Source organism: Plutella xylostella, chromosome 26 (genome assembly GCF_932276165.1).
Source record: "Plutella xylostella chromosome 26, ilPluXylo3.1, whole genome shotgun sequence".
Classification (NCBI taxonomy): Eukaryota; Metazoa; Arthropoda; class Insecta; order Lepidoptera; family Plutellidae; genus Plutella; species Plutella xylostella.
The window spans coordinates 3,338,347-3,351,993 of record NC_064006.1 but is presented as its reverse complement, the minus strand read 5'-3'; the positions used below and the strand labels follow the sequence as shown (position 1 = coordinate 3,351,993).

The 13,647-nt window shown below is 40.0% G+C and overlaps 2 protein-coding genes across 8 annotated transcripts in view; one reads left to right on the top strand and one right to left on the bottom strand.

Annotated features, from left to right (window-relative positions):
• Nucleotides 1-3,240: 3,240 nt before the first annotated feature.
• LOC105388862 (E3 ubiquitin-protein transferase MAEA) lies at nt 3,241-10,253 on the bottom strand. The gene is made up of 9 exons (XM_048630702.1): nt 9,945-10,253; nt 9,400-9,552; nt 8,972-9,115; nt 8,299-8,428; nt 7,493-7,629; nt 6,074-6,212; nt 5,332-5,482; nt 4,619-4,808; nt 3,241-3,518 (listed from the first exon to the last, which is right to left on the bottom strand). The coding sequence occupies exons 1-9, from the start codon at nt 9,981-9,983 to the stop codon at nt 3,420-3,422; spliced, it is 1,182 nt and encodes a 393-aa protein (XP_048486659.1). The 5' UTR covers nt 9,984-10,253; the 3' UTR covers nt 3,241-3,419.
• Nucleotides 10,254-11,318: 1,065 nt separating this feature from the next.
• LOC105384532 (C-terminal-binding protein) overlaps nt 11,319-13,647 on the top strand; it is a 59,088-nt gene continuing 56,759 nt past the window's right edge. For 4 of the 7 annotated variants that reach the window (XM_038111722.2, XM_038111718.2, XM_038111726.2 and 1 more), the window contains exon 1: nt 11,319-11,551. The gene's annotated coding sequence lies outside the window, so the exon portion shown is untranslated. Of the gene's footprint in view, nt 11,552-11,707; nt 11,936-13,647 lie in introns of those variants that run through there. The other 3 variants (XM_038111721.2, XM_038111720.2, XM_038111725.2) reach the window with 2 other exon arrangements.

Sequence of the window (13,647 nt, the reverse complement as noted above, 5' to 3'; positions counted from 1 at the left end):
AACATAATCGACCTGTAGTTGTAAAGCGTGCTAAATATGCAGTAATTCGTCCTTAATTTCGGTTATGATTTTCGATTATTTTGGATCATATTAACATGATTGTGTATACGAGTTGTTGGTCTGCTTTAAATATTATTTAAACCCCTGTAGGTATTCATAGAACTTACAAAGGATTTATAGTAGGTTTGTAAATCGGCGTGAAAATCGTGTATCCGATTAACTAAGCTCATATAAACTCGTTACAAGTTATACGATGATGTACCTAAATCTAAACAAGCTGATCAATATCGATGGATCAAAGAGGTTTAAATCCTTTATTGAGGAGATCTACCTCTTTGTTAAATATTCGTCTACAAAAAATACTACTAACTAACCACTTGTCTTAAGTCTATTTCATCCAAGTTAAAGACAGACCAATATAACACATGACGAATGTAGACTATTTTATTTGTTTTAAGTTCTCTAATTTACAGTAGACATAGGATGAAGCACCAAGATGATAAGTTAAAGCTGGCGATTAGTTTGTTGTCCTAATAATAATGTTTTTCTTTAGATATTTAATATTCACACCCCCTGTACATAAATAGTAGATAGAAAAATAAATAAAAGAAACCTATTTAAAAATAATCTGAGTTTGCATTTTAATTCGTCACCAATCATCAAAAAAGGAAACCTTTGTGTCTTAAACACAACTTTAAAACGATAATTTCATTTAACTGATTTCTGTTTTTCTAAAGGAAATGAAACACAATACTTACGTAATATACTTAGGTATGTGGTTTTATTCGTATTATCTTACGTTATATGATTTTATACATAAAGAATAGGTAGAGTTTGTATATAGTGTATGACTATCGTGAATAATATTGAAATCGTGTCCATACAGTACTATTATTTCAACGGGCACACTGATAAAATACACCATTCACCTGTTGTGTCGACTAGTATTTTATATGGCCATAGAGATTCAAATATAATGCATATTGGGATCAAAGATTAGGACGCTTTTATTTCAAGATACCTGACTGACAATGATTGAAAGTAAAAACAATAAGGTTTCATAATGTAATGAATTAAAATACATAGAAGAAAATAAACTAATGTCTAAACTAGTAGGTATATACATATACCCTTATGTTAACATTACTTGCATTCATCGTTCGGAGATCTTTAGCATGTTTAATTTGCTATGTGAACTGTATGTTTGCAAGCATAATAAAATTATCAAAATTTGCCAATAGTAGTGCTTCAATATACCTACTAATATCTATACTTTGTAAAAATATAGCAAGAGCCCTATGATGTTTGATTGACAGATACTTATGCCCACAAAGCAAATACTAATACATAGTAGAGCTGTTGTAAGCAACGTAGCCGTGACGTAGCCAAGTTCGACCTGTCGTCACACGGTCGGTAGTTCAGTTACTCCACGCTTGGGGTGCTGACATCAGTGCGTGACAGGTCCCGAGCTTGAGCGGTACAATTGAGTCTTGAAATGATTTTATTTTACGTGTTTCTCGATCAAAATGAAGTTGTTGCATTGTTGGATGTAAGAGCTACAGTGATGATAGAAGATTTGTGGACGAAAGCAAAGTATATTTTCACGCGTAGTAATATTTTAAATTATATTTAATTTTACTTCTAGAACATTCTGAATTGCTGGAAGCGCCATCTAGTGTCAAATAGAAAAAACTAGTAAGGGCGGACTCAGGCCGGATAAAAAATAAATAGAGGCGTCATGTTTATTATGAATTTAAGACGTAGTTTTTTTAGATTTCCTGACACTGCATTGAAGCAGCAATGAATTAATAATTAAACTAACCCACAGGCTGAGTCCAACAAAATACACCAAAGTATGTTCTCTGCATTTTAATGCGGAGGACATACCTACTTAACACGAAAAAAAGGTTTGAAAAAAATAAAAGAAGGCGCTTACCCTAACATTCCATCACAAGAAAAGCTTACTTAAATTAATTACTAAAACCATCAATGTTGAAAAAAAGACGGAAGGAATCTCGCTAACTAACAACAATGGCGGCGACATGGGAGTGTGTGGGTGCGTGATTATGATTATCAGCCATAAATGAGGATTGGCTCCATTCACTAAATGCACATATCCAAGAACCAAGAACAGACACCTTTATTTAATCATATCACACACCTCTCCAAAGAAATTATAGAGAAATATATAAATATTAGATTCAGGCATATTGCTACTTCCAAACACAACAGAGTCACAAAGCGAGACTGTTCTTTTTACAGGTTATTAATATTATACCTGATTTTAATCACCTGAATATCCGAAATGAAAACGATTCCGTGCTTTGGAGGGCACGTTGAGCTGTCGATCCCGACTCACATACACGGTATTACTCGATCGAGCTAAACTGTCGAGTATAATATAACCCATGGCATGGACTTTCGTCCACCCATTCAGCTTTGATTTATCGAGTGGGGCGCGTCGTTTAGTATTCACATACACATATTTCGAGCGGCTTTGAGTAGGTTCGACGAAAATTACTTTCATGTAATTCCATCGGGCCGGCTCGGCGCCCGGCGCGAGCCTTCGAGCTGAGTTTTGCGGTCCATACGTAGATTTTTACTCGACTTCGAGTAAAACTATTGAGTAATAACGATAGTGAGTACTGTCCATTTAATTAACAATAAGTGTTAATATATAAATAATAAAAAAGTTAACTGTTAACTGTCGTAGGTAACTATTTAATAAACATACTTATTAAAATATTTTTTTCATGTTTCCCTTTTCTCATATTGTATGTAATTCTGACCATTTAGCCCCCCATTTTATATTATGCCTTAGTCCGTCCCTGTCTACCAGTTCGCAACATGTTCGCAATGACAAATAAATTTGAAATACATTACGTCATTTATTCTTCTTTGGCCTTCAGATATCATATGAGCTACGCAATGTATAACCACAGAGGCTACTTTTTCTACTTGAACTTAGATGGCGTTAACCTGAGCTTTAAATAAAAGTTCATCTACTTGAACTAAGATGGAGTTCGCGTCCCGCACCCCCACGCACCTCAGCCTTCAACCCCGATTAGTGGCTTCATCTCATCCTATATAGAAAACGAAATATGGCAGCTCTACTTTGTATTTGCTTTGTGCTTATGCCTGGCAAAATATGGTTTTCCCTTGAAAACGAACAACTGACAAATAAAATGTATGGATGGTGTCATAGGGTACATGCTTTATTTTACAAATTATACTAACTGAATCCATAGTGACATTTTAATCAGAAAGTTGCTAATATAACGTATACCTACGTATCTCTTAATTAACAAATCTGAGAGCGTTTCTCGATAAATCAGTATGAGCACATTCATTCCTATTATTTGTCGGCCATAACAAAACCAGTCGGTTAAAATCGTCATAGAGATAAATAAAGGTATGAATTACATGATGTAAACTTTCTCGACGCGCTTCATGCAGAACACCTCCTTGGTCTTCGGGCAGATGATGGCGCCGTGCTCCTTCATCATCTCCTTCAGGGCCTGGAACAAATTAGGTAGGTATTAGTTATATTCTTAAAGTTAGATTTTTAGTGCTTATTCATGTTGATATGGAAGAGTTTTACATCGATACGCTCGTGCTGTCTCGGTCACTATAAAGCTCTAGGAATTCGGGGGTAAGTATTGACCAACCCTTAGAAGTTACAACTAGAATAAGAAGGAAAATGCCGACACACCAAGACCTAAATTCGCATAGGTGGCATGATCATCAATAAATTCGCTTGGTTTGGTTCTTCTTCTTTGGGTACCATCTATCAGAGGTCGGCAACGGCAATCATATGGCCTATTCTCTCCCTTGGGGCTGATGCTCAGATATGGTGTCGGACCTAACTATTATTTATTTCCCAGCAGGGACTATACACACACACTGTCATGTCGCCACATTGTTATGCTTCAATGTCTGTTTAGTGATATATACTCTTTATCCCTTTACTATAAAACGAAGATTAAAGGTAGTTCTGATTTAAACCCGGGTTCGGACTACTGATTTGTATAAAGTCTCTGGACTAACCAGAACTATAATTAGTCTACGTTTTGTAATAAGGGGGTTTATGGGTCTCACCTTCTCGCCATAGACCTGTCCATTAGACAGCAGCAGCGACTGGTTGTGCCAGTATATTCAGCCATCTAACATCTAAATCATTCCCACCAATGACCTACTGGCTTTTACATCTAAGCATATATTACATAGATACAAACGCGAAAAGCGACAATTAACTAGTAACTAAATCATTTTTAGGTTAGGAAATTCAAGATGGCCGCCCTTACCTTCTCCCCATAGACCTGTCCATTGGGCAACAACAACGGCTGGTTGTGTTCATTGAGCGGCGCGAGATAAAAGCGTATGCGAAAAACGTAGTTTATCTCGCTCTATTGAACGTATCGATGTAATTTCCAGATTTTTTGTTGTTTGCCTTAGCTAGCTTCCGCTGGCACCCTTATATGTTTAGAACGTACTTTCAGAGCGCGCTTTAACATCTAAATCAGTCCTACCAATAACCTACTGGCTTTTTCTCGCGACCTTTGCTTCACCCTAAAAGAATTTCATACTAAAATGGCCGTTAATTCAAAATGGTCGTTACCTTCTCCCCATAGACCTGTCCATTGGGCAGCAACAGCGGCTGGTTGTGTTCATTGAGCGGCGCGCGCGACAGGCGGCACACGAGGCGGGAGCGCGTGCAGTGAGCGTGTGGCAGCGTGCGCGCTAGAGCGTTGAGCGGCGGCTGGCACGCCGGGCAGGAGGCTACACGGGTGGAGTCTTGGTGGCACTGAGTGTGGGGGGTTAAGGAAGGGTTTTGCTGTCTTTTGGATGGGGGGTAAAACTATCAATAAGGCTAGTACAGGTATAATAGTTATTATTCTGTGGTACAGCAGGTTTATAGTTCACCTAAACGAAATATGTTAACGTTCTTCGTGTTAAAAGTTTCAGGAAAGTTTCCGCTACAGGCGCTTCTTTGTATGTGTTTTTTTATGTGAATACAATTTACCAGGCGCATACTTAATTGTTCCTAAATACACATAACGCATCCACTGGCGCCCCAAAACTACGAGAAACTTATGCTATAATAACCTGTCGCATGGTATAAAGCTTCCGCTGTCGTTCTATAAAGTGCGAAAAAGATAGTTTTTCTGAGCGCGCTTTTATCTCGCTGTATTTTTATTTCTCGTCTATGCTTTCGCTGGCGCTTTAAACTGCGAGAAACGTATCGCTCTATCGATTCACAATCCCGTTTCTTCGGCGTATATCTATCTATCTATGTATTTAGTACGTATATGTAAATATTGTAAAGGATATGGCGTATTAGCGGCGCGCAGGCCCAACTGCAGGGCTACAGGCAGCGGCGGCGGCGCGGCGGGCGCCAGCAGACGGGAATGGGCGCTGCGGAACTGAGTGACGAGTGCTTCCCAGCGACCGGGGTCGAGCAGGCGTTGGTATGGCTCCACTTCTGGAAAATGGAATTATAAATTTATAATATGTCCTATGGTTTGAATAAACCGGGGATGGGGTAAAAGCAAAGTGGGCGAGCTTTTGTCTGTACCAGAATTAGGAAACATAGCCATAGAAGTAGTTTCAGATTATAAGTTTAAGTTCCCAGCGCCCGGGGTCTAGCAGACGCTGGTATGGCTCCACTTCTGTGAAAAAGGAATTCATAATAAAAACAAATATCCTGTGATTGGTTTGAAAAGGGCGGGCTTATTGAATTACTATAGACTTGAGTCGACAATACTCGAGATACACACACTGATGTTGTCAATTGAACTACTAGGAAAAGGTAATGAGTATCTATCTGCCACAGACCTGCCTTTGGTAGTAGCTGCACAGTATCTGGCCCCGCAGCAGGGGCCGCTTATCGGCGTCAATAAACCTGATCTATGCGGGTTTCACCAATCACAGCTCTGTATTTCTGGTTAATTGCGCTACAGCGACGTTTATATACCTCGATAACGAGCCCGTGCAGCGGGGACTAGCACTGTTATGTGTCTAGCGGGAAGGCACTAGCTCCACGTGACGGCGACACGGGCAGCAACACACTGACCTGTGTCCAGCGGGAAGGCCAGCAGCCCCATGCAGCGCTGTAGAGCCGGCAGCTGCGCGGGCTCCAGGGTAGAGAAGTGGCGACGAGCGTAGCGCACGGCGTCCAGACGACGCTCGGCTCGGACTAGTTCTACGAACTCCTGGCGATAAGAGTTGCAATATTAGTAGGTACATAGGTATAGGTTATGATCTGAGTCGACACGGGCAGTTATGTCAGACGATACGGCCCAAGGGGTAGTAAAGGCCTTTTCGCTGTACATTTTGTACTCATCACGAGAGCCGTATCACCGTTTTCAAATGAGTATAATCGAGAGACCCCGTGCTACACGGGGCACAATTAAGACGTGACAAAAGTTTTGCATCCTCAAGAGCGAACGCGACGAAGAGTCTTTGAGAAGAGCTTTTGTCACGTGTTAATTGCGCCGGCAGCTGCGCGGGCTCCAGCGTAGAGAAGTGGCGGCGAGCGTAGCGGACCGCGTCCAGACGACGCTCGGCCCGGACTAGTTCTACGAACTCCTGGCGGTAAGTCAAAGTCAAATGTTTTTATTCATCGTATAAATGTATAATTTTCTGATGAAAGACAATTTTTATAAACTACTCTCCGTTCGTTTACGGGTTGTAATATTAGTATATGTTATGGTGTGCGGCGACACGGTCCAAGTGGTGATAAGAGGCCTTTTAGCTTTACAATTTGTATTCATAGCTCGAAAGCTGTAACACCATTTTCAAATGAGTATAATCGAGAGACGGAGCACGGGGCGCAATTAAGACGTGACAAGAGTTATGCATCCTCAAGAGCGAACGCGACGAAGAGTCTTTGAGAAGAGCTTTTGTCACGTGTTAATAGCGCCGGCAGCTGCGCGGGCTCCAGCGTAGAGAAGTGGCGGCGAGCGTAGCGCACGGCGTCCAGACGACGCTCGGCTCGGACTAGTTCTACGAACTCCTGGCGGTAAGGGGTGAAGGCGTTAGGCGGCGTCCTAATTGGCAGCGATAGTACGATGGCGCGATGTGGAACATAAAGATATCTTCAGAGATTTGAACTTCGCAAGTCATCGTGCGAGCTAAATGACGTCGATTTGAACTTATCACATGACGAGAACGCATCGCCTAAGTGACGGTGATATGGTCAGTAACGTGAGGAAAGGGGAGTGATTTTATAGGCGATACGGGTTGTCAATTCAGGCGATACGGATAGTAAATTTAGACAGTGTACGGACGGAGCAGATGTATGGTAGTTCGATTAACGTAATTAATAAATTTTCCTGAGGCATTTTTCTGTTTTATTTTGTTTTTTAGCTGCGACTTGTTTCTTTCACCAAACTGCAGATACATTAATAAATACCGCACAGATATTTTATCATAAAAATTGTCATAGCATTCGCCATAATATTTCACAATTTTTTATCATCCCTCGTCATACCTGCACTCGTATATTAAACTCCATGTCGGAGTTGATCTTGCGCAGCTTGGTCTTGTTGTCGGCGCACCACTGGAGACAGCGAGCGGTGCGACGCGCCGCCAGCCCCGCTTCTACTTCCATGGCTGCTTGGTAGATGTCTGTGGGAGAAGAGTATGGTTAGATTTAGATAGCTCACGGATGGAGATGGGATAAAATGGTCTTATAAGGGTGTCGGTAGCAATCACTGGAGAACTGTATTTATATATTTAGAGCCGAGGTAGTAGATTCATAATCAGACTCAGAATCTGAATCTAATAATTCCTAGTAGGTATGTGAAATGGCTAAAAACACACTTATTTATCCTGGAACCTGGACCATACACAATCAGTCACGCACCCTCTCTTTTTCTAACACACTCACTAACAGCTGAGCTAACTAAGGTTTATAGCGTTCTTTTACGAAGCTTCTGAGACCATAGACAATCAGATCACCACACTCATTAAGACCTCTTATTTTCCTTGCGCCACTGGTTCATTGCAGTCTTGTACTAACTATCCTGGAACATAGACAATGACACAATCACACTGACCAACATTGGTGAGGTCTTGCACTAACTATCCTGGAGCATAGACAATGATGTCGATTCTGAAGGCAGAAATTCTAATTTTAGAGCTGTCAAAACCTTAATTTCTTTACTTGAAATTCGACTCTATGAGTGTTTACGTAAATGTCATTTTTTGCTAGCAAAATTTATTGTTTGACAGCGTTAAAATTAGAATTTCCGCCTTCAGAATAGCTACCAATGAGAATGAGACAAGCACACTGACCGACATTGGTGAGGTCGCGCAGGTCGGCGGCGGCGGCCAGCTTGTTGGCGCAGCTGTAGTAGCCGCTGCGCAGGAAGTAGTCCACCAGCATGCGGTCCAGCCGGACCTTGCGCCACTGGTTCATTGCGGTCTGTGGATGGGTTTGTATATTAGTACTAAGTATAATACTACTCCACTGTATAAATTGTTATTTGTGTTATTTTTAGTCAATAAAGTAGTATTCTATTCTATTCTATTCTATTCTATAATTGTGGTGAAATCTGCAAGCTGAAGTGGCAGTTTTCTGGATATACATGTATGTATTTGTATAGTAAAGAAATGATGCTATGGGGTAAAGGAGTTCTTGAATAGAGACCAAGAATAGGCAAGCGTAGCTGGACCAACAACCTTATAAAGTAGCCAGTAGTGACTAGATGGGGAAGGCTGAGGATAGAGTATTGTGGTCCTCCTTAATTGGAAGAAGCCAATCCCCAGCAGTTGATGATAACAGGCTGATTATGATTTATAATAATGAATAAATACCTTTATAAAAATAAAAAAAAATACTGAATTAAATTCAAAATCCATAAAAACTCTGCAATGCGTAAAAATTTAAATAACTCTCCTTTTAGTTTTCTTGCAAGTAACTTCATAAAAAAAATCTAATCAATGTGACAGTGTACTATCCTCATACCCTGACTTGCGGAGATGTGGGCTCGTTCAGCAACGTGGCATGCTCCTTCAGGTGGTCGAGCCGCTTCTTGCACACGTACGCCACCTGCAGCTCCTCGCTGATGGCCTCCGAAGCCTTCCGCTTCATGGAGATCAGCTTCTCTACCTGTGGATGACCAAGCACATTATAAAGTGGAGTGTATAAGGTAGTAGTATGTTATGATATGTATGGACTAAGTGACCGTTTAGAATTTAGATGCTCTTTGTAATGTAAACATGTGGACCGATAGTTCCGTTTTTTTTTGTGTTGGTTTTAACAGGGTGTAGAAGTACTGACCGTTATTCATTTAAACTAGACTATGGGCTGATTTACCAATTGTAAATGATGGATACAATTGGTCAAGAAACACACTCCAATGGGCTTTCTTTCTAAAATATGTGAATACATACCATCCCTCCAAGTAGGTTGTCTATCTCCCCAGCTTTAGCCTGCTTGGCGACACCACCATCAATCTCGGTGACAGAGTTGGCCACCTGCCTGGCTTCGATGTCCAGGACTTTCTGCGCGGCACGGTAGCGCTTGTTAAACACTTCATATGGAACCTAAAAAATTGCTTTTTATATTTATTTTGCTTAAAAAGTTGTGCATTTTGGAGGTGCCTTCCTTTGAGGCATTAACATTGTTATAGATTAGTGACCAAGACGTTAAATTTCTATTCTATTCAATTTTTTTTGTAGAATTAGGTAGTTAAAAAATTATACAACTTACTTCTATTAATCCAAGGGAAGAGTTCACATGGGTCTTTAGGGATTAGGGATAGGGTTAAGGTCTATGTATATTGGAATAGTATCTAATTTGACTTAATAAACCGTGAGTAATCTAGTCTAAGGGTTAGATGGAAAGGAAGTCATTTTATGAGGATGGGATGAATCAATATGGCATCGCATCCAGAAATCCGTAGCCTGAGCCTATAATTATAATAATTACACTGTACCTTTAGTGTGGGGTGCTCCAATGACTTGATTTCGTTCATATTTGAGAATATTTAAACTTCAGCAAGCAATTATTTTACGGATAAAGCGATATCTTTGTAATACGGATGAAAACAAAACTCAGCTGATTGTTCTATTGACAACACAGTCCACCATTTGTTTTTGAGAAGACAACGAAAGCAAGCACTGACGTTTTGCTACAACGTAATAAATTCTAAATTAAATTTAAATTGTCCACAATTTAGTTAAAATTCCTCGATTTTCTTATGAAATTCACAAAATCCTTGATTTTTTTACAAATACGCATTCAAGCAAATAGGTACCTATTGTATATTAAAATTTAAGGGTAGAAAGTAGTAAATTTTCTACTATTTATTTTATTCTGTGTATTTTTGTGAATCATTATTCAAATGACTTGATATAGCTTTTAATGTACAATTTCACCGAATATTTTATCTTTAGAGTTGTGCTGATGAGTTGTGGTTGTACACCCACAAAATTTTGATTAGAAATCACTGACAAAATGTCTTGTTAAACGATAAAAAAACGTCAGCGGTATTGCTACTGTCTTTTCGCGATGATTATAGTTAGGCCCTTTACCGAGCAGCAAGCCGTTTTAAAAATCAGTTTCCCCTTATACCTTGCACAGTTCCCCAAAAGCACTGTTTGACGACTGTTGCTTCACCGAAAGACAATGAACTTTGTGATGACGATTGGTTTAACAAAAAAATAACTATCAATCCGCCAAACCCGCAAACCTGCAGATAACATCGTACCATCAGATGGTCTGCCAACAACTCTTCGAATGGAACCTTTGTGCATATTCCCAAAGTCTAAACTGTCTTCATAAGCCTTGACAATTTCCCACCATGCTGGTCCACTGCGGGTTGGTGGGTTCACATAATATTTAGATGCGCTAAATCTAGATATTATTATGCATGCAGGTTTCCTGACGATGTTTTCCTTCACCGTAAGAGCGATCGTATACATTGTACTTAAATTCAAAGAACTCATTGGAAAGTACGTGTACCTACCTACATGTCAGCGCCGGGAATCGAACCCGCATCTCTGGCGTAAGAAGCGGGCACTTACCCGACTGAGCCAAAAAAGCTACCACCGCTCAATCTGATTACCACCGGATTTCTTTTATTTCCAAATAGATTTTTTAGATATAGTTAGTCATTTTGATGCAGAGTTATCATGATCCCATTTTTGTCACGTCTGTCATTTTATCCGAAACAAAACTTCCCATGCATATAAAATCATGCCACTTTTGCAGCGACTTAAGTGAGAGTATATTTAAATATGTTGTACATTGAAACAAACTCAGTGATGCGTTCCGTTTGGTCTGTTGGCGCGTCACTTTTTTCATTACGCAAATCCGCCATTTTGTATGTCGTTGGCGGTGGCATAGGATTTATTTCTGGGGAAAAGTGCTTCTCGGCGTAATAAAACTGTAAAACTTTCTACGATAGAACTGACATTGAACAAATTTGGCTGTTTTGTGTTTTTTTTGCAACAGTTCGTTGTGCTTACGTGTAAAGTGAGTGTCCTAAAAATTGGAGCGCGTGGCTGCCCAGTCTTTGTTATTGGATTCATCGTATTTACGGTAAGTTTGCATTCAAATTGTTGTTAAAAGTACGAATTCTAGGGAGCCAGACCGCTGGGTAATAATTTCGGTGCAGTAGAATGTGTAGTTTCGGCGTATTTTCGTTGTAAAGTTGTAAGCGTCAGCGCGGGGAGGTGAGCGCGGCTTGGCGATTATTTGCGGTGACGATGGCCGACCGCCGACATTGTGCCCGCGCGACGCCGCCGCGTCACTACCTCGCTGGCGGGAACAAAGTGCGCCTCGGTGTCAAGTGATTTCTCGGACCCTGACGGTGGCTCCAGGGTTGAGGTTGGACCACGCGGCGCGGCGCCGGCTTACTACTTTTGACCTACTTATAATAAGTTAGTGAGTCTAGAAACTTGCTAGTTTTTCTGCAACTTTCATGTAAGTACCTCTAACTCACATACATAATTCAGTTGACTACAGTAACTTTACTCACCACATGTTTTTGCTTGTGTGAGACTGTGGGAGGACATTGAGATTTATGTTCAATGTTAACTAATCTATCAGTAAGTTCTAATAAGGTTCATGGAAGGCATTTCCAAACCATATAAAAATGAAAATTTAAGCTTATCACAGAATTAACAGACCTACTTAGATATTTATTCCACCATAATTATTATATAATTTTGTTATCACTAAGCACTATAGGATACTTTAATGCTTACCAGGCTTCCAACGGTAAAGCCATGTAAAGCTACCATAGAAAAGCTAGTATTTATGTTAACAGGATGGTAGTATAAAATATATTTTAACTATCACATGTAGGTAATCAGTGCTCAGCTAAGCAGATATGCACTAAATTGTTTTATTTCTATCAATTCATAATACAGTTAAATCTCCGTAGTTAAACATAGAGTGAGATTTAAGAATATTTTTTTATATCTATTTCATTTTTTTTGTCCACTTTCTTGTCTGCCATCGACATTCTGTCTTTATCAGATTGTATGTTCATTATTTCATGACAATAATATATTTGGAACCTTTCACATCCATCCAACAAGGCAAGTGCATGTTTTTAATGTCTAGTACCTATACAAAGTATTTGGTACATCTTGTTGGTTGCATCTTGTACCCTTTTGTGATTTGTCTGAAAATCCAGAATTTTTGAATATGTCAAGTGTAGCTGATAATTTTAAATATCCCACATTGGTATTTACCAAATCATATAAGTACTGTCATTGCAACAATGTTTCCATTACTTATTTATAAATACATATAATATCTTCATGAACAAAAAAAACAAACCCATCAATCCAATATCAAGTCCACAACATATTGCTCAGTCCACATAGTGATGGCAATGTAAATTATAATATATCAATAATAAGTATGTAATGTAGGTATAGTATAATAATAATCACACTTACCGCACTGACACTATCTAGATTCATAATATGTATTATCTTATTTACTCCCATGAAAACATTTGAGCTTAATCAGATTATATCACACGCCTGTAGCTGATAGTTAGAAGGAAAATCCGTTTAAAACCTATGTAAACCTATGTAGGAAGCATCGATATTTGTACGATAGGTGTCTCTAAATCGAAAATTGGCGAGGATTAAATGCGAGCACATAATGCGGCGTTCGGGAATGTCCTTCAAATAGCTGGATGTTTGGCGACCGGCGCTCTAGAGGCCAGGGCTCTAGCCATTCCGTATTACAGTCTCCCTAATTAAGTGGCGGCCGCTTGCACCGTACGAGGCAATGCGGACTCCTAATCTAAATTACAAACATATTCACATGCGCTGCACGCGCTCGCCGTCGCTGTGCACTCCACTTTCTGTTCCCAGGCATATCTTCACGCGATTCTAGTTTAATTAGGCGCCAACAGCTTTAGCTACGCCTAAAATTGTTTATTGCCCCGTTTCTTTTTGTAGAACCAACTGGTTCTCCGTTTGACGTAGGTTTGTATCTTAATGGCTTGTGAATGTGGCTAGAAGTGGCTAGTTATTCGCCGGGACGATCTGATGTTTTATGCGTTGGTCCGTCGCAGGCGTGTGGCTTGTACGGCGAGGCATGCCTCCATAAAAGTGCAGTGTACGTATGTGAGCAGTGGTAGGTAGGCAGACTATCGCCGGTGTGACCGCATC

Excerpts from the sequence above, each read along its gene's own strand:
- LOC105388862 (XM_048630702.1), bottom strand. The coding sequence starts at position 9,983 with ATGAACGAAATCAAGTCATTGGAGCACCCCACACTAAAG. Across the intron at positions 9,553-9,944 it reads TGGAGCACCCCACACTAAAG|GTTCCATATGAAGTGTTTAA; the intron begins GTACAGTGTAAT and ends GCAATTTTTTAG. Across the intron at positions 7,630-8,298 it reads GCGCGACCTCACCAATGTCG|ACATCTACCAAGCAGCCATG; the intron begins GTCAGTGTGCTT and ends CTTCTCCCACAG.